The sequence below is a fragment of the Heliconius melpomene genome, chromosome 6 (assembly GCF_056956725.1).
Source record: "Heliconius melpomene rosina isolate 202511_hmr_F chromosome 6, ASM5695672v1, whole genome shotgun sequence".
Lineage (NCBI taxonomy): Eukaryota > Metazoa > Arthropoda > Insecta > Lepidoptera > Nymphalidae > Heliconius > Heliconius melpomene.
Window position 1 is genome coordinate 11794059 of NC_140394.1, and position 21749 is coordinate 11815807.

General features: G+C 32.9%; 2 protein-coding genes across 4 annotated transcripts; one reads left to right on the forward strand and one right to left on the reverse strand.

Moving 5' to 3' along the window:
- Positions 1-2504: 2504 nt before the first annotated feature.
- On the forward strand, positions 2505-17359 carry LOC146538521 (solute carrier family 2, facilitated glucose transporter member 1-like). Its single transcript, XM_085186382.1, has 12 exons — positions 2505-2722; positions 10680-10778; positions 11281-11441; positions 11838-11948; positions 12321-12408; positions 13131-13344; positions 13786-13844; positions 14300-14501; positions 14699-14835; positions 15314-15416; positions 15863-15963; positions 16418-17359. Exons 1-12 carry the CDS (start codon positions 2717-2719, stop codon positions 16553-16555), a joined length of 1419 nt encoding a protein of 472 aa, XP_085042508.1. The 5' UTR covers positions 2505-2716; the 3' UTR covers positions 16556-17359.
- Positions 17352-21405, reverse strand: pn (exopolyphosphatase prune). 3 transcript variants are annotated; one of them, XM_085186392.1, is made up of 8 exons: positions 21307-21405; positions 20969-21027; positions 20624-20859; positions 20080-20357; positions 19834-19954; positions 18777-18906; positions 18278-18430; positions 17352-17788 (listed from the first exon to the last, which is right to left on the reverse strand). In XM_085186392.1, the coding sequence occupies exons 2-8, from the start codon at positions 21002-21004 to the stop codon at positions 17642-17644; spliced, it is 1101 nt and encodes a 366-aa protein (XP_085042518.1). In that variant the 5' UTR covers positions 21005-21027; positions 21307-21405; the 3' UTR covers positions 17352-17641. The 3 variants fall into 3 exon arrangements, with proteins under 3 accessions (XP_085042518.1, XP_085042517.1, XP_085042516.1); XM_085186391.1 differs by having other exon boundaries at positions 21128-21393; XM_085186390.1 differs by having other exon boundaries at positions 20969-21392.
- Positions 21406-21749: the final 344 nt, after the last annotated feature.

The following is a 21749-nucleotide window of genomic DNA, read 5'->3' on the forward strand; positions in this document are numbered from 1 at the left end:
TGATAAAAAAAATAAAAAATATTTCATATTACATTTATACATTTATAAATAGATTTTCTTATATATCTTCTATGTACAGACAGCGACTAAATACAATTGTTTTATGTGTATAGTTAAAATAATCATAATAAATTGGAACGATAATTAAATATTCAATGTCATTGTGTTATTAAATACCATTTAATTAAACAATATTAATATTAAAATTTTACCCTATTTTAGATGTTAATTTAAACATTAATTTCATTTATTGCTAGGTATTTTTTTTTTATTTTTCATCTATTTACGTTCACACTGTACGCCACACATAGGACGCTAGTGTTAAGACACTCCGTGCTCATTGAAATACGGCTGTTTCCCTCTCCCCACCGGATTGTAGAGGCATTGTGTGTTGTACAGTTTGCTTAGTTACCAGAGAGAGAAAGTGAAAATGTTTAATATTTCATTCCCCCAAGTGGAAATCGAACCCACGTCTGTCGCGTTTACAGTCAGACGTTTGTCGTTCCTTGACCAATTGGATCGGAGTGTCTAAACACTAGGTTCTCAGGTTCTGTCTGCCTGCCCAGCTATGTGCGGGATACAGCATGAAGCTAAAAATCATTTAAGATTTTTCAGAAACGGTACCTTTTAAAGGTTTAAGCGCTTAAAGCTTGTTGATATTTCTTCTTATCTGAAGTTAAAATCGACTTTATTATATAGAAAATAAAGTATAAAATACTATAAAAGGGTTAGGAATGTGAACACAAAAAAGATTCAACCGGTTGCAGTGACGTCAGAATCATGTCGTGATATACAATATAAGTAACAGAAACCTCGCGTTTCTCCTGGCTGTATTCTAGTATGATCTTTGGCTTGCAGAAAATAGCTAAATACTTTTTTAATTATAAATAAAGTATAACTAAAGTAAATAAAATAGGAAAATAGGAAATAAAATATTGAATATTTTCATTTCTTCGCTCTGTTAAGGCAAAGCGCGGTGTTAAGTTCCGCCACTCATCACCTAATACCTCCAGAATTCGGCGCAAAATGGGGAGTTATTAGGTTATTAGTATTTAAGAGTGTATACTGAACACTAGGCTTCCTCTGTCTATGTACGGGACAAAATAAAAATATATTTTTTTATTTAATCGTAATTAATTTATTATTGTTTAGCAAATATTACTATTAATATTATTAACTATTAAACTTACTATATTTTATATAAAAAACTGCTTCACGTATCCCGCGCACAGCAGCATAAGCAGAGGGAACCTAGTGTTAAGATACTCCGTTTCTCATTATACGCGAACTCTGGAGGCATTGCTTGTTGAGTGAATATTTTATTATTATATTTCGTATAATAAATAAAATGATAGGTATAAGTCTATACGTTTTTTATTTTTTACTGTTTTAATATTCAATGGACTCATATGTAAACAATGTGTATAACATATGTGGAGTGAGTGTACTTTGGATTTCGCTCTGTTATAATAATACATACTAAATTAATTGAAATTGTTTCTTGAAAGAAAACATAAAAAAGAAAGAAAAAAATATTTTAATTTTAATAGCCATCCTTAATTCCAAAGGCATGTAATCTATAAAGCCTTATAAGGAGCCCACACAAACTTACATTTAAACTTCATCATCATCATCATCATCAGCCTGTCCTCGTCCACTGCTGGACATAGGCCTCTCCAAAAACTAAACTTAACTATAACAAATAAGTTTCACGCTGTATCACGCATTTAACAGAGTAGTTAGAGGCAACCTAGTGTAAAAACACTCCGATCCCCACACACCGCATCATTTCAAGACATTGCATGTAGAAAGCCAGAGCTACTAGTGCGGTAGAGATAATTTAAATATTTCATTCCCCCGAGTGGGACTCGAATCCACAACCATTATGTTTACAGTCACTCTGTTCCATCTATATTAAATTTAAATTTCCGTTACATTTTAAGATTTAAAACTATCTCACAGCGTCCAGGAAACCAGTTTTATTACACAAGTGTATGTAACTTTACTATACTACAACTACAATACGGCTGGTGAGTAATGGGCTCTGTAGGCTCATAGGCTCCCAATTTAATGTTAGGAAGCAAATATGAAATAAAATTAAAATAGACAGTAAATAAACAAAAATAAATAAACAGTCTCAACAGACATTCGTCAATCGTCCATTTTCTTAATTATAATTTAGTTTTCCAAATTTCAATAGACACAATAGAGTTAGATCCCTGATACGTAACAGTAAAACATTTTAATAATCTCTAAGAGGCCTCTCTGTGTTGGATCACCCAGGCAAACCTTTTAAATGACCAGGTTCCTTCCGCTTCAAGATCCTGGAGGAAAGACAAACATAATAACAGTAATAACGGAAAAAATTACCACACCACCTTTTTAATTATATTATTCCACAGTGTACAATGCACGAAAATACAGAAATCCTAACTTCAGGCCGGCCACGACTCGTCGACCGTACTGCACGTCCGTGTTCAAGTCGAGTCATTTGAAATTCGAATTTCGAATCACTTTTGTCCCGCCGCGGTCAGGACTGGCCGCTTACGTGCGTTAAAAGGATAGAAACTTGGCATAAAATCTAATTATAATATAAATTCATGACAAAAAGTATTTGTTATTTTAAATATTTCGTTTTATTTAGTGTCGTGCAGTGTTTTGTTCTGTTGTAAAGAAGTGAAATTTGTTTCTGGGATTACAAAAGTAGAGCGGAAGAATGGCGGTAAATATTTTTTTTTCATACATTTCCGATGTTACAGGATAAATTGCTAAATATAATTGGTTAAGTATTGTATTAAATTCTACGAAACGCGTTAAAGGGATAATAAATTACTTATGAAATCATAATAAAATAGATAAACTTAAGCATACATTTTCTAATTTAAAATATTAATTTTATTCTTAAGGTCGTATAATTTAAATCCTTTACCTTAATTAGAAATAAACATCGACGAGAAACATCGAAAACATATGATTACTATGAAACATATAAATTTATATTTATACCTACATACATAACAATAACAATACTACAATTAAGCATATTATTTTAATTTATAATTGTCACAATTATAATATACAAAGTCCACATATTAATTATTAAAATTGAATAATAACGTGAAATGAAGGCCTGATTACCAGAAAATAATTTTGTCTTATAGAATGGGATTACGGAATTAAATTAACACAAAAGGCGTCGTGGCGCAGTTGTAGAAGCGTGCGATTGTAACCGCTACTGCCGAGGGTTCGATTGCTACCCGGGAGAATGAAATATTTAATATTTTCATGTTCTCGAAGAAGAGCGGCTATAAGTTCCGCCACTCAACACGTAATGAGAATCGGCGGAAAGTGGGAAATAGAAATGTCATAAAGGGAACAAATTATTAAAACTAGGTTCCCAGCTTCCCTCTCCTTAGCTTAATACATGTGGGACACAACGTGAAGCTCTGAAAAAATCTACCAGTACTTCCTGAGATAAGCGCGATCAAGCAAACAATCTATTCAGCTTTTTAATATTAGTAAAATAGTAAAGATATCTCTTTAGTCTTGTTAACAAGAAACTTAAATGACCGTTGAGTTACAACCACTGGTGTGTAAATAACTTTCTCTTTTGTATACACATGTATGTACATTGTTCATTGTACAATTATATTTGTATTATAGCTTTTTAGAACGTATCGTAAATACTCATATTACTTATATACCTAGATAGTACTTCTTTTTTCTAAATATATATAGTAATAATATAGTAAAAAATTCGAAATTGAAAGACATTCGATGTTGAGAGGATGACAATAATATTTTTTGCTCCAACTACGTGGTTCTCTCTTGGTTCTTGACTCATCTATTGGCCGCGGTGCCAGTGACCTTCACCGTTGAACCTGAAGTTCAATACCACCTAGGGCTTGACATTGTAATGTTAGAGCAACTTTAAAATGGGTTTAATACAATCTATACTTCTGTACTTTTATCATTAAGCTGAACAGTGTGTTCGGTTGAACGTGTTAATCTCAGGAACTATTGGTTTTAATTAAAAAAATATTATTTGTTTTGGATAGTCCATTTATCGAGAAAGGCTTATATATAATATATAGCCTTACGTTATATGACGTTAACTGTTGTTGTTCGATGTAACACACTCTAACTTATTTAGTATTTACACAAGTCTTAGACTACTACATACTTAATAATTTCAACACGCAGGCGAAGTCGCAGATGAAAGTTAGTATCTAATATATATTTTAGAGAATAATGACTGAAACTACTTGTATGACGTTTTTCATATAATTTGTTGGGTAGTTCACTGACGTTATTTGACAATAGATTATTGTGAGACAGTATAAATAACGTGCGTCAGTGCCGTCAGTAGTGCGGGTTCCCTTCCGAGTCAGCTCCCGACTGTGCCGGTTGTGCACACTGCTCATGTCGACCGCGAACGACGACTATACTCTGGCATATATAACTCTTTCGTTACTGAGTGATTGAAGACAACGCAGTATATATTTAATGTTTTAATTTTCCTCGCTCTGGCAATGAAGTAAAATTGAAATTCAAATATTCAGCGCAATTTTTGATAATTTGGCGGTGCATGGTTTACGGAGTATACTCTTAATACTAGGTTCCCTCTCACTACCACGCTATATATGCGGTACAACGTAGAGCTATAAAAATAGAGAAATTAATAAAAGCTATAGCTTTTTTTCCACTGACCGTAACCGTATAAAAACTACCGATTTGCTTCATAGTAATGACGTCATACAAAATATATACATATTTACACATTCAATTACGTCCTCTGTTTTTGTAAGCTATCATATTTTTTAATAGAGTAAAAGATAAGATAAGACTTTTGCTTGTTCCTTCCCATATATGTAAGATGGTTTTAATGAAAATTTTATAAAAATTTGAATTTAAACGTTAGCGTTTGAGCAAATTAAAATTTGAGGCCGAAAACTTAGTTTATGTTAATTTGAAACGGTCGTGGTTCAGGGCACAATGGTGAGCCTGTAAACGCAAAGATTGTGGGTTTGATTTCCACTCGAAGGAATTAAATATTTAATGCATTTTTATCTAATGAAGGATAGCTGCCAGCTAATATAATAGTTAAACTATACCATTGAATTTAAAAAGAGCAACTGTTGAGTTTCTTGCCGGCTCTTCTCAGCAGAACCGGTAGTAGCTTTTTGTTGATAATATGTTTATTCAGCGATTCAAAATTGCTTATAATAATCTATTTCAATAAAGAATATTTTGAATTTGAATATTTTCATTTCTTAGCTTCTGGGGAACAGAAGTGTCTCAATGAGAACGGATTGTTTGACTGTTATGCTCTCGCATGTAGCGTGAAGCTAAAAAAATTAAGAGCTAAATTGAGATATACACATATATCTCGGTTTCCAATAAAAGTATAAGTCCATACTAATATTACAAAGCTGAAAAGTTAATTTGGTTGAACGCGCTAATCTCAGCAACTTCTGGTTCAGAATATACTTTTCTGTTGGTTAGGTAATCAATTTATATGGGTAGGCTATTTATTACATCTACCATATTAGGTACGTCATGACGTTAATTGTTTACCAGTAATCTTTTATTTCTGCGATCAGAGTTATCTTCCTATGAGCGTGGCAATAAGATAGCCCAGAATTGTCTTGTGCCCTAGAACCTAGAAATTTTGCTACCAAGTTATTAGCAGAAAGTTTTGAACCCGCTACTATCAGTTATAATCGACTTGGCTTGCCTCAGGGCCACTATGGCGCCAGTCATACAGCTATTTACTTAATTTGAAAACAATTTATTATACGTGTTTACGGCACTTGTTCTTTTCAATATAATTAATTTTCTGTACTTAATTTGTTTTCTTAGAGTTAGAGGCAGTCGTGGCGCAGCGGCACAAGAGTGTGACTATAACGCGACGGTTGTGAGTTCGATTCCCACCCGAGGAAGTGTAATATTTATTTACGTTTATATTTCCATTTCTTCGCTCTGGTGTCGAGGCAAAGCGCGGCGTTGAGTTCTGTCACTCAACACGCAATGCCTCCAGAATTCGGCAGAAAGTGGAGAACGGCGTGTCTTAACACTAGGTTTCCTCTACCTACCCCGCTGTGTGCGGCATACAGCGTGAAGCTGATACTAAGTCAATTCTATTATTACGCCGTCGTCGTCGCGAAGTGGGACAACGTTTTACTTTAAACGGAAAAAGGAATTAACTATTTATATTGCAGCGTTAAGTTTCGCCGTTCAACATGCGACGTATCGAAAGTTGGGTGGTGCGTGCGTCCGTATATCCGAAATGATTTAATACTCTCTTTGAACATTCTAGAAATAAACTGTAGTTGATATTTTTAAGAAAAAATATTTTTAAAAGAATACGTAATTTGATCGTACCGGAATTTTAACCTGTGCCTCTTGGCAACCATCCAAGCCCTCCACCACTTGGCCATACGTTTAGTAAGTGCATAATCTTTGTACATTTTCTAATAAAAAATTGACCATAATTTTACACAGATGTAATTCTTCTAATAGAAAGGATGGAGGAGGAGGAGGAGGAGGAGGAGGAGGAGGAGGAGGAGGAACGAAGAGGGATGGATTTGAATCTACTAATATAAATGTTGTCGTGTTGTAATTTTATCGTAAATACGTTAACAAAGAACGTTATAAATATTCATGTATTTGCAATTAGTTTTCCATTGAATTGTGCGTGTAAAGACCATTATACATACATAATTATATATATATGTATTATATATGTACTTATATAATTAATGTATTGATGATATAAGGTTGAGGTCAGTCGTGGCGTAGGGGCACAAGCATTCAACTGTCAACGTGACAGGTTGTGGATTCAAGTCCCACTCGAGGAAATTAAATATTTATTATTTTTATTTCTTCGCTCTGTTGTCAAGGCAAAGCGCGGCGTTAAGTTCAGCTATTCAACACGCAATGTCTTCAAGATTCGACGGAAAATGGAGAGCGGAGTGTCTTAACACTAGGCTACCTCTGCCTACCCTGGTAAATCCGAGATACAACTTTAATCTGAAAAAAAAGATTGAATATTTGGTGTTCACAACCTCAGAAGGAATGGATGCATTGTTTTCTATGAAAGCAAAGATATTCTTTGCTCAGTCAACAAGAGAAAACAAGGCGCTAAGTTGCATCTCAAAAAATGACTGGTGTCTGGGGAACGGAGTGACTAAACACTAAATGGTCCCTGTCTTCCCTGTTATATGCGGGATACAGAGTGAAGCTAAAAATAATAACAAACAAAAAAATCAACCAACTGTAAATCCTAAAACTTATCTATACATCGGGTTTTAATATGGAATGGGCTTCCGGTTAGATAAAACTATGGATAACTTTGTCCCGAAGCGGACACAGTTGCCATAAATTTTGACGTTAACAGAGACTCATTTAAATTAGTATAGTACGTGACAATGCTAGGGTCGCCAGTTCGAATCCTATTTATATTTATTTTATGATAAGAAGCGTGGGTGTATCTAGACGTAATTTCCGGACCTCCAGTGGTTTTATATTAATATGACACAAATTTTTAATACAATATAACTTTATGTTAAGACACTCCGTTTTCCATTATCATATTTCCGTTTTCTAATTTCCACCAAATTCTTGAGACATTGCCTGTTAAGTGGTGTAACTCAACGTCGCGTTTTGTCTCGTTACTTCAGCGAAGAAAATGAAAATGTTAAAAATGTCATTCCCCGAAATGGGGTCGAACTCACAACTGTCGAGGGACGAAGTGTGTTAATGTTAAAATAAAGCTAAAATTTTGGACTGGGTACAGACCACTCGGCTACCCCATCGATACGCATGAGCACAAGCGTGTAGCTGCAAAGGTCTACTCTGGGGAATAGAATGGAGTCATACTGGACTTCTCTGTCTACCCTGATTTACGGGAAAAAGTGTGAAACTGACAGTGAACATCTACTATATCAACTTTCGTTTTTGTAAATATTAGAAATCAAAATAAATTCTTTATTTCTTCCTTCTTTCCCTTCCCATTTTAGTAAAATTGCGCGATGATAGACTAAAGTAAATAACACTTTGTGTCTACCAGAGGGGAGAATTGAAAATTATTTAAATATAATCATTCCCACGAGTTAAAATCGAAACCATAACCACCACTTTTACAGTCAGTTGCAGCACTACTGCGTCCTTAATGTCAAATATATATTTTTAAAAATTTTTGTTCTAGTAAATACAGGAAATTGAAAACACTTAATTTTTTTTATTAGTCGACCACAACTTTCTTTGTATAGACTTTATTAAGATATAAATTTGAAAATTCTGTTTTCCCGTTACTGTTGTTACAAGAAATCCTATCTTAGAGCTACACAGGGTAGGTTGGGGAGTGTGGAGGTCCACAGGTCGTCTGTGCGTTGTCTGCCAATTTACTGAGTAACGAAAGAGTTTTATATATATGTATGTATGTATATGTGAACAGATCACCTTTCGCCATGTCTGTAAACAGGTTAGCCGCTGGAAGGTTGCGTGAAAATATTTACATAAATGATATAATATGTCGCTAGGGTGACTAATAATTTTCATATTTGGAGACGTTTTTTTTTTATTTTAGTTGTATAGAGAAAAATTTACTGAGATAATAACATTATTAAAATATTGGTTTTTTTTTAAATACATAAAATAATATAATGCACCCACATTAGATGTACATATATACTTTTTAGCTTCACGACGTATCCCGCATAGAATTAAGGCCTATAGTAGAGTACGCCTAATTTTCGAGTGGAACTAAACGTTAAACTTTGTCTTATTACCACGAGCGGAATTGAATCCACAACTGCCGCGCTTACACCTTTTGTTTTACCACAGAAACTGAAATATTTTAAATATACGCTTGCTTCCAAATAGAATCAAATTCCATAATAAATAATAATCCTTAGCAATATCCTATCCATATCCATATAAATAATCCAAGCAATTGTGTTTTTTTCCACAAAATTGGAACTTTTACTAGCGGAGAAACAAAAATAATAAATAATTACTAATTTTCGTATTTATCAAGTTTCTAAGACGTAGGTACGTATCTTGCGGCCACGTCTGATATGAATATGATTGACAAATGCAAATAGAACTTAGGTCTTAGCGTTATACTAACCCAATTTCAGTTCTAATTTTACTATTTATTACAAAAAAACAAGGTAGATAAAATGTTGTTACCGTTCTTGAGATTATAGTGTAATTTTTCTTTGTATTTATTTATTTAGGCCATATAATTATATACTAAATGATCCCCTAATTAAAAGTAATACTTTGTACTAGTAGTACTATATTTTGTTAGTAAAGTCCTTGTGGCCTTGTAACACTTCATAACAGGTTAAATTTTTCCTTATTTAAAGATGCATAGTGTTATATCAGAAGGCTCCAAGAAGTTGTCGTGGCGCTGCGGAATAACATCTGACTGTGAACTGCGGTGGCCGTAGGTTCAATTGCTACTTGGAGTGAAGAATTACATTCATCTCCTCGCTTTGAACAGTCTTAAAATTTAGAATACACCATGTCTTGAAATCTGGGCACTCTGTGAATGGAGTGCCTTAACACTAGGTTCCCTCGATCTACCCTGTTATAAACGGAATAGAGCGTGCAGCTAATAAAAACAATGTACGTTTATATTATTAATGTCAGGCTTTAATTTTTTTCCTTCTTTCGTAATTTTATACATATATTATAAATAAAACACAGAATGTTCCTGTGGTATATCTCGTCCTAGTTTATTTTTATTTATGAATATTCGTTTATATTATTTTAAGAAAAATATTTTTGCTCTATAAATATGTACTCGCTTAGTCACCCTACTGTCTATAAGCGCATTAACCTTGACGTTGCCATTTATGGCATTTTACGTCGGGCGACTTTTTAGTGACTTCTAAATATACTACGGAAGGTTCATGATGAATCCGGAAGATTCAATTTAAAATTCAAAAACAGACGGCCATTTAGTACTTCTTCGTTTTATAAACATTCTGTACCCCACTTTCCACCAAAATTTTCGTGTTTAGGGGGAAGCTCAACGCCGCGTTTTGTCCTGTCACTAAAGTTAAAAAAAAAAAAAAATTCATTCTGTGTTCAAAACACTGTATCCAGTATATGTTTTAGTATCAGTACATTAACTGTCGCAGTGCACAGCACTCGGCTGTAAAGGCGACATTTGTCGCTTCGATTCCCTCTCTTCAAGAATGATGAAGTTTGGCAGCTAGCATCTACAGATAGTACTAGTTCAGGAAAAAATCTGAAAACTATACATTTGTGGTTAAATCCTAACAAATAATTGCCTTAAAAAGGGGGCAAAATTTGGTATTAAAGCCGCTAGTTCAAGTGAGGTGAAGCTTGAATTTCAGAAAGAGCTCGAGACCTCCAATTTTTGTACGGAACTGTCGGTGGGCGAGCCCGACTCGCGCTTGTCACTCGTTTTAACGGAAACACATTGAAACCTAAGCTCTTTTGGTTACATACTATTATAAATATATATAGTTTTTTTATCTTTAGGTTTCCTTGATAAAACCACACTGTAACGTATCTTATTACATTAACTTTCACATTTAGTATCTAGTACTTTCGAATTGAGCTAGACTTTTGTATTACGTACCAACTTTTTAAGTAGGATATTTAATTGATGCAATACATTATTTTGTTTCTGTCAACAGGGAATGAACCTACGACTGGCATTTGCCATCGTATCCTCAGCGTGCTGGTCAGCTTTCCAACACGGCTATAACACTGGAGTTATAAATGCACCACAAACTGTAAGTTATTCTTCTTTGTAAAAGTCTTACGTTATAGTTCTTTTTAACATTTTGTTTTTGAGTGAACCCTTTTTAATATAGAAAATAATAATATTGAATGAAAATTGAAATATTAATACAAGCTTACGACAGGTTGTGGGTTCGATTCCCAGTCGAGGAAATCAAATATTTAATATTTCCATTTCTTCGGTCTGTAATTAGGCAAAGCACGGCGTTGAGTTCCACTACTCAACACGTAATATTTCTAAAATTCAGCGGAAAGTGGGGACAGAGTGTCTTAATAGTAGGTTCCCTCTGCCTACCCTGCAGTGTACGGGATACAGCGTGAAGCTGATTTTTTTTCTTCATTTTAAACATCTTTTACATCTTTTAAGATATTTTTATAATATATCGTTAATATACATGTTAACTTTTAAAACTGGAATATAAGCTTGCAACGTTTTTTTACCATTTATTTCATATATTTATATTACTCCCCTCTTTTTTTATCTTTCTCCAAAAGGTTATATCGGAATGGCTGCACAAACAAGCTTTATCCGATACAAACATAACTCTGGCAGCTCTAGACGACCCCAAAGTAACAACGATATGGTCTGTCGCTGTCTCCATATACTGCGTGGGCGGGATGATAGGAGGCATTATAACGGGGGTCGTAGCTGACAGGTGGGTGGTTTATTTTTTTTTTAATTTATTATTAACTTTCCAAAAATTCATGGGTTAAAAAGAGCTCGGTCTTTTGGAAGGCTGCGTGAGGGCACAAGTCCAATACTTAGAGGAACTTAAATTATAAGAATATATATTTTTAATGTTAACTTCTTTTGACGCGTAAGGGAAAAGTACCAAATAAGAGTATGAGTATATATAATGAATTCATCGAAACATAGTAAGCTATGTTGCCCAAGTTTAAATGGGCAAGGCCATACACATGATCTCAGATCCACACATGTGACCACATGTCCACACATATTATCACACATTTAATCACACGTCCACACATGTAATTTCCCCATCCAAATATATGAAACACAACTCACGGAGATGCTTCATACTTTTTTTCAGATTTGGTAGAAAAGGTGGTCTTCTACTCAACAATATATTGGTTTTTATAGCCGCAGCGTTACAAGGGAGTGCTAAAATAGCAAAGTCAGCTGAAATGCTGATTGTTGGGAGGTTTGTAATTATATTGTATTTTAATGAAAATGTTTTTGTAACTTCTGATTTTAAAAACACCAAAAATTTTAATTATTTGTGATAATTTCCCACAATAAAAAAATGAATATTTCTTGCAAGACAATGTGAAGCGTTGAGTTCCGCCACTCAACACGCAATGTTCCCAGAATTCGGCGGGAAGTGGGAAACGGAAGTATTTTTTCCTCGTTACTGATACTGTTGATTGAAATCGGACATGGGAAATAGTACTTGAAGCGTTTACGTACGCACGTACGTTGCCTCCGCGCAACGGTTGGTCTCTGATATAACACAAATATTTACTTACAAAAGAATCGAACTTGATATCCTCAAATAATAAGTGTTCTTTTACAGGCTAATAATCGGTATAAACAATGGTTTAAACGCCGGCTTAGCTCCGATGTACTTGGCTGAAATATCACCCATATCGTTACGTGGATCAGTGAGTTAATATTATTATATTTACTATAGTTTAATTTATGATTAACTTTTTTATCGTCATGCTGTATCCCGCATATAGCAGGGTAGACAGAGAAACCAAGTGTAAAGCACTCTATTCCTCCCTTTCCACCCAATTTACAAGATATTGCGTGTTGAGTGACGGAACCCATTGCCATGATCTGTCGTGCTACCAGAACGAGGAAAAGAAATTAATTCATTCTCCTGAGTGGGAATCACACCAACAACTGATTCTGTTCTGTCCTCATCTGGTCTATCAAGCCGTTGTGCCACCGCAAAATCGGCTCTGCTAGTTGAATTTATTAATTAATTATAATTTCAGAAAACGACGTAGCTCTAAAATTGCTAATTCGATTGTCGTAAAATAAATCTGAAAACTACCAAAATAAACAAGGTTTTTTTCGATTAAAAAAAAACCGCACTCGAATTGGTTCATTCATTTAGCAGCAACAGTGTCACAGACAAACACAGACAGACAGATGGATCAAACTTGCATGATGACGGTAGATAGATGAACCTACCCATATTTTTGCGTGGAAGTTAATAAAACTTTTACTCTCCTTCCTCCAACAATCTCCTTCGTGTGTTCTCCGTTCAACGTGACATTGGCGAAGTGATTAATGCATAACTGGCACGCTCGAACCGCCATAAATTAAGAACTGAACTGAACAGAAAACTTTTCCTAACTTTAATATTTTCTTCCAGATCGGTACAGTTTACCAGTTAGTGATAACCATAAGCATTCTTCTCTCACAAGTGTTGGGCTTAGAATCGGTCTTGGGTACAACCAATGGTTGGCAGTGGTTGTTCGTTATAACCGCGATACCTGCGGTTATACAGTGCTGCACTTTACCGTTGTGTCCTGAGTCGCCCAAGTATTTGCTGTTGAATCGTGGCGCGGAGTTGCATGCTCAGAGAGGTGACTTTTTATTTTTCTTTAAGTTACTCAGTGGTTGGGTGGAGTTTAACGCCGCATCTTGTTACGGTGGGATGAGATAATGAAAATAATTTTAATATAATCCTCTGATTGGGAATCCATGTCTATATCCATTGTGTTTATTAAAAATCTTAAGAGTTCCGAACCTCAAAAATTTGTTGTCTGTCTGTCCGTCTGTCAATACCATTATCTCAAGATCACGTGGGATATCAAGTTGAAAGAAATAAAAATAAATATCAAATACAATATTCCTTTGCAACGCAAAAAAAACGTCTAAGTAAGTCAACGCAATCAAAAGATACTAGCGGTAGTCACGCATTGTTTCTGCCGTATGTTGTATGCAATTTGCCACGTAATCAAAACCAGTACAAGCGCTTGACCAATTTTTTGTTTATAAATGGGTTTTTTTTTGTAATATTTCAGCACTGAATTGGTTGCGAGGTGATGTGGCGGTGCACGGAGAAATGGAGGAAATGCATCAAGTAATGTTGTTTTATATAATCTTACATAATTATTATTTTTGTATTAATTTCGGAAGTTTTGCACTGTGGCCAGCATATTATACCGCATATAGAAGAGTAGGCAGAGCGAGCAAAGTGTTAAGACACTCCGATCTTTACTTTCTGTTTAATTATTTCAAATTTTTCAAATTCAAAATATTCTTTATTCAAATAAACTTTTATAAGCACTTTTGAATCGTCGAATGAACATATGAAAAAGAAAAAAAGCTACCACCGGTTCGGAAGGCAGTTCTGCTGAGAAGAGCCGGCAAGAAACTCTATATTGAGATATTGAGATATTGATACTCTATATTGAGATGTATCAAGTGGCTAAATTAAATGTATCTAAATAATTTATTCCCCCATTGGGAATCGAACTCACATACACTACTGCGGACTTCAAATAGTACCTAATACATAAATTTATTTACTTCTAGGAAGCAGAAAAAAACAAAATAAGTAAAAAGGTGACACTACGCTCGTTGTTCGGTGACCGATCTCTCCGCCAGCCGCTACTTATAGCCATGGTGGTGATGGTCGCGCAGCAGCTGTCGGGGATCAACGCCGTTATATTCTTCTCTACAAGTATCTTTCAATCTGCCAATTTGAGTGAGAGCCAGAGCCAATATGCTACCTTGGGTAAGTCATGAAAAATAGTGGAAAAATATTTTTTATAGGGGTATGGGGGCGGTGTATTTTTTATATTTTTTAAAGGATGATTTTTTTGGTAATTTGATATAATTGAAAAAACAATCTTTAATTTCATGCATCTCCAACAACGAGAAACGTAACTTAACGCCACATTTTATCTCAATCTTACATTTATGTCTTCACAGGTATGGGCGCTATGAATGTAGTAATGACGGTAATATCACTTCTGTTAGTGGAGATCGCTGGAAGAAAAACTTTATTGTTGATAGGATTTTCTGCAATGTTCGTTTGCACTGTCGGTCTGTGTATTGCTCTTTCATATGTAAGTATTTTTTATTATTTTACTCTTTGGAACTAATTATTAAGTCAAAGAATTTAAGTCTGTCTTTTATTTATGTATATTATTAGTAGATATCTATTTTTTTAAGATTTTTTTTTTTGGAAGTTGAAAAAGTGATTCAGTGATTAAACACACACTTTTTTTGGTAAATTTAAGGGCATTTTGTTACTAGTCTGATAAGACAATAAATATTTATATTATGTTTATTTTTTTAGCTTCACGCCGCACATAGCGGGGTATACAGAAGGAACCTTGGAACGTAGTGTTACGACACTCCGTTCCCATTAAGGCACTTTTGCTTCCCACTTTCTATCATCAATGTCTCATAAATCTTGCGAGGTGGGCAGAGAGAACCTAGAGTGTCGAGACAAATTATATTATTTTTAATAAATTTTTTTTATATTTCTAAATAAAAACATACCTTATGTTGTAAACATAAAAAATCTTTTTTTTTTCACAGACAACCCACATGTGGGTATCTTATCTATGTATAGTGCTGGTCATTTTATTCGTGGTGACGTTTGCGGTTGGCCCAGGCTCGATTCCGTGGTTCCTTGTTACTGGTAAGTAGAATAGAATATAATTTTTACTTTATTGTATACTAATTGAATTTACAAAATAAAAATAAAATTAGCAGCTTCACTCTATATCCAGCATGTAGCAAAGAAAAGGAAACTTAATGAAAACTTAAGAGTGAGTATTTCACAATGCTAGAGATACTGTGCGTTGCGTTTTCTCTACCAGAGTGAAAAAAAATAAAATAATTTTAATATAATTTGCTCGAGACCGAATCGAACTCACAACCATCGCGTTTACAGTCAAAGAATTGAACCTATTCTAATGAAGTTTTTAGCTTTAAATCCATGCTTAACACCCATAACATTATTTGAGACATTGTCTTGTTACCAGAGCGAAGAAATGAACATAACTAATTATAATAACAACCAATTCGTTTACAATCACACGCTGTCACATTATCTAAATTAAAATTGGAACCCTTATTTTTTAGAATTATTCAACCAAACAGCTCGTCCGGCAGCGTCGTCAGTGGCTGTGACTGTGAACTGGACTGCTAACTTCTTAGTAGGACTTAGTTTCCTACCTTTAACTGTAAGTTTTTAATTATTTTATATAAAAAGTACTTTTTAATGTCGTCAAGTGGAAAATGAAATAATATTTCATGTGTGATATACTTAGGTACACATAAAATGAGATATTCAGGGAGGGGATGTGTGGGGGGTTAATTCTGACCGACTGACTCTGATAAGCCTTGATAAGATATAGCCTTGCTCGATAAATAAACACTAAAAAGTTTTTTATTTTCTAACCAGTAGTTCCTGAGATTAGCGCGTTCAACTAAATCAACACGTCAGCTATATAATATTATTATAAAAGTATAGATGTATGATGTACTTATAAGATTTTTTTTAATATAAATTAATTGACAAACACTAGATGTTTGTCGCATTTACACCCTTGTGCTACTGCGCCACAACGTCTTATTAAATCTTCAACATTATTCAAATTATTTAATAATAATTAAACCATTTTCTTTTTTTTTCAGCTAATCCTGCATTCGAACACGTTCGTAATATTTGCAATTTTACAATTCTTATTCATCTTATTCATATCGTTCAAAGTGCCGGAAACTAAAAATAAAACTGTTGAAGAAATAACCGCCATGTTTAGACAACAGATGTAAAAATATTTATATAATGTACTTATATTATTATTTTTTAAATGTCACTTTAGTGATAAAAAAACATTGGTGAAATTTACAAACATATTTATAAATATGTGTCGTAAAGTAAATTTTTGGTGAATATTGTATTTTTACAAATGGATTGAATTTTTATATATTCAATTGAAATTTTGTGATCAACTTATTATAAATTTTATGAAAATCATTATTTACAAAATAGATTTTTCTAATTTATCCTTAAAAGGTTTATTAAAGAATAGATAGATTTTTACATTTTGAATTGAATTCATTATTAACTTTTCATAAAATAAAAATTTCAAAAAATCATATACAAAATCGTTTTTGCAAAGCCGACGAAGACTTAAATTTTTAAGTTTTATATAATCTGTTAAATTTAATTGTTATAACATCACAAAAACGCTTTTTAGTTAAGAAATAAGTTTAAATATATAATTTCTCTAGTTTTCTTTTATGAAAGTATGGAAAAAAGCGAACAACGTAAAGTTGTAAGCATAATAATAAAATTATCCACTTATTTTTTTATATAAATAATTAATAAAATAAATAATATCTTCATAAAGCACAATGTTAAATTACACAGTTAAACTTACTAGGAATCGAACCCACCACCTTTCTTTCCAAGAGGTAGTTTAAAGAAACGTCCTTATTAGTTATTAATTAATACGTAAATAGTATGTTAAGATTTTTTTATTTTAGTTGCCTATGTACTTAAGCATTTACTATATTAAAAGCGAAATGAACAATGTTTTAATTTTTTTTTAATAAAAAACAAGTAATTATAAATATTTTTTTATTTCTCCATTTCCAGTTTTTCCATATTTATTTTTTCTTTATTCTTTTTAAGTTTTTTACATCCATCATAAAGAATCGAATATTTTCCTATTTAAACAGATCTATGCAATCAAACACTATCAAGTCCAAACTCACTAATCAATTATTTATTCATAGATTCCTTCATTTATACCCATATATATATATATAAAGTAATTTAAACTAAAAAATAGTTAAATGTCAAGATGAAACTGGGACCATTCTATCTTATTCTAATTTATATGCTTAATTAATTTATTTATTAATGAATTCATTTAATGCAGGCATATATTGTTTTCTCGATGCAGATAAGTTTAATTGTTTAAAGTAAAATCTATTTATTTGTGGATAAAATACAAGATCTAGGGCAGGACTGGACCAATTTTGAAGAAATTTTGAGAGCTGGAAATAAAAAAAATAACAAGTTATATGCTTATAAAAGAAGAAAAATAAAAACAATTGAGGCCGTCGTGGAGCATGTGACAGTGTTTGCCTGTAATCGTGATGGTAGTGTATTCGATTGTCCTGGGGGGGGGGAATTGAATGATGAATTGGAAGGTCCCCACCACGTGTATATATGAGATACAGCGTAAAACTAAAAATATATACATATAAGGCCGTCGTGCCACAGGGGGACAGGGTGTGACTGTAACGCGACGGTTGTGCGTTCAATCCCCACTCGCGGGAATGAAATGTTATTTAAGAATATATTTATTTCTTCGCTCTGGCACCAAGGCAAGCCCGGCGTTGAGTTCCGCCAATCAACACGCAATGCCTCAAAAAATTCGGTGTAAAGTGGAGAACGGAGTGTCTTAGTTGACACTAAGTTGCATACTCTAATGTGTAAGGGATACAGCGTGACTCCGATTTTTTTTATATGAAAAGACTCACTTCCTCTCCTTTTGTTTCTTCTTTAGATATAATCACTCCATCTCTCTTCAAGCCTTCGTTTAAATCCATTCCGAGTAACAAAGCTATAGTACAGTCTCTCTGTTCTAAGACTTTTGTCACGGATTCGATTGATTCCGATTTTTCAAGAAAATCCTTAAAAAATATATTTTTTTATATTTTTAAAGCCTTTTTCTACACTTATGAAATGTATTTTCACATTATTTAGAGTTATAAATACACTAAGCAAAGACCAATATGTTAAAAATACATAAAAAAATTAAATAGCGGGACTCGAACTCGCGCTTCTTGGAAATTGTTCAAACAGATGTATACGTTTCTAAAATATTTTACTTTACTTTAAATTTATTATCATTACTACGAGTGAGACGAACGAAGAATAGCGGGCGAAGCGAGCAGAGTGCAAAGCGAATAAAAGGCGAGACGCCCTTAATATTAGTACCTAACTAATACGTAAGAAAATTAACTTTATAAAACTCACCTTAGCCAATATAGGAAAGCTGGGCACTAAAATATAATTCACAATTTTCAAATCTTTTCTCAATAATTGTTCCGCTGATAATTTCGATACGTCACTTCTTGCTTTCACCAAATTTTCTAATAAAGTTTTTCTAAAAAAAAAGTATTATTAATATTAATTTAATAATTAATTTCTTAATTTAATATTGTCAAAACTTAGCGTTGAGTTCCTCCAAACAACGCGTATTTTCTCTAAATAATAAGAAAAACGGGCCAAGTGTGAGTCGGACTCGCGCACTCTTGGTTCCAAAACCTTTATCAGGTAGATTTAAAATATAATCATTATTTTTTTTGTTATTCAACCGACAACAGAAATATATAATCTGTGAGCATTTCAACAGTCTAACTATCATGGTTTATGCGATACCGCCTGGAGACTGGGCCTATCTTAGTAATAGGGTCCCGTTTCACCTTTTGGCTACGGAACCCTAAACAGTGGATGGCTTTGTACACCCTGTTATATCACAATAAATATTTCACAACTTTTCGCTCATTTAGAGATTTGTTGTTGTTTTTAGCTACCTAGCTTCACACTGTATTTCGCACATAGCAGGGTGAGGTACACCCATACATAGGGACCTAATGATAAGATATTCCGTTAAGATCCCATCCCATTAAGACACTTTTTTTCCTTACCTTCTCCAGAGTTCTTGAGGTATTGTTTGCCAAGTGGCGAAACTCAACGCCGCGCTTCGTTACTAGAAAGAGGAAATGAAAGTTATTAAATATTTCATTTTCCCGAGTGGAAATCGATCCAACAACCGTCGTTTACAGTTGCACGCTTGTGCCCCTGGCGCCATGACTGGCATGTAATTATCATTTCTACAAAACTGCTTATTTCTAAAAAAAAACTCTATTTACACTACGGTCTATGAGTCATGGGCTCTCTGAAGTTAGGCTTTCTGAACTTTTGTGCATTGTTCACTCGCAGTCAGAGAGAAAATGATCAAAAGTAAGAAAAAAATCTAAAATATAATCAGCGCCATCTACAGCTAACTTCAGGATCATAGTGTACCTACCTTTCATTCTCAAAATCATTTAATTTCAATAAACTCTCAAGATATACAACAATTTCATCATCAAGAGGTGTTGCTTTATTTACTTCTTTCGAAAAATTTACTGTATCTAATATAATAGCACCTAAAATAAAAAATAAATATTAATATTTAAATTACTGACAAAATATATATATTTTTTATAATTTTGCATACAAGTAGACATAAAAGATCCCATCCCTCCAAGAAAAGTAAATAAAAATTACTTACAATGCAACAAATTCACACATATTGGATATTTTTTAAAGAAATTTCCATTGTTTTCCTTTATTTTTTGACCAATCAATGTGGAGCAAGAACCTACTATGACTATTTTATATAATAAGTTGTCATTATATGACCATTTCTTTCTATCCAAAGGTCTATGATCAATGATTTCTTTGACAAATGGTAATAAAAAATCATATTTTGTTGATAAAACATGGTGATCTACTAAAATAAGTTTAATATTTTTAGTTTTCATTAAATTTTTGAAGTCAATTTCATTCCTGAAATAAAGCAATTATTATTTTATACATATATACATACAGAAATATACTGTAGGATTTACTGTCCATACTATGATTGTAAGTTTCGCAACATTGTGGATGATATTTGAATTTGATATATATAAAAATCATTGTACTTTTGCTGTTAATGCTGCACTGCTAGTGTTGGGTTAGATTTTTACTCATAGAGATGAATTTTTTTCATTGCTCCACTCTGGTAAACAGAGTGTGGAGTTGAGTTAAATAATATTAAATATAATACTGACCTAAACAACAAATAACTTTCAGATATATTGTATTTCTTCAAACAAAATTCCACTTCAGTTTTTAAAGGAAAATCTTCTCGTTCAACATCTAGGAATGGTATAAATAATTCTTTCTCTGTTTTCCCTCCATTTTTCCAGTTTAAGAATGAAGCATATACTATAGAACTTATAGCTGAATCTAAATCACAGCTTTCATTCCCCATAACAATTGTGAAGTCAGTGTAATCATTGGAATTCTGTAAAAAAAATAGGTGCATATTTTTGAAAAATTTTGCTTAGCTTTTTAAAGGTAGTTGTATTAAAATAAAAACTATATTTTTATTTATAAAACTATCAAATACTTACGAATCTATTGAACGATGATGATAAGAATTCTTCCATTTTTTACTCTTAAATTTTAAATTCTTTAATAAAATTATAAATCATTTAATTTATAACATATACGTTACTATATATTTATAAGTAAAATTTGATCTAATTTATTTTATATTTACAAAATATAACCTCTTGCTCATATTTGTCACATTGACGTTTTGACTTTTTGACAATTTCACTAGTTTTTTATTTCTATAAAAGGCAAAGGGTAACGAGTAAAAGTAATTAAAACTTAATATTAAATCATCAATCAATTTATGATGCACATTTAACATTTACTTTATTATGTTATTAAAGATATTCGGTACTTTTTTTTGTGTCATGTTGTATCCTGCACACGCAGGGTAGGCAGAGGAAACCTACAGCTTAATCGTCGTGTTACTGCGATATACTTGAGTGGTCTCTTGAGTTGTTGCGGTACTTAATAAGATAAGATTAGATAAGATAATAAGATGTTAAAGTTATTTATTTAGATTAACTATCGTAGGATACCAAATTACCGTATAATTGTATATCGCAATCATATTTATGAGCATAATTCATATTTGTATTGCATATATAATAAAAAAACATTTTATTTTATTTTTAATACTATTCAACAATATAGTTTCGCTTAACTTAACTATGCCTAGGCACTGAAACGAAAAGAGAAATTAAAAACCACAGTCGTAAACCGTTATCAAATACTATTGAGGCATGTCTTTTTATTATTCGTTTCGCAAAAAATACTTAAAAAAATGCAATTCCACTT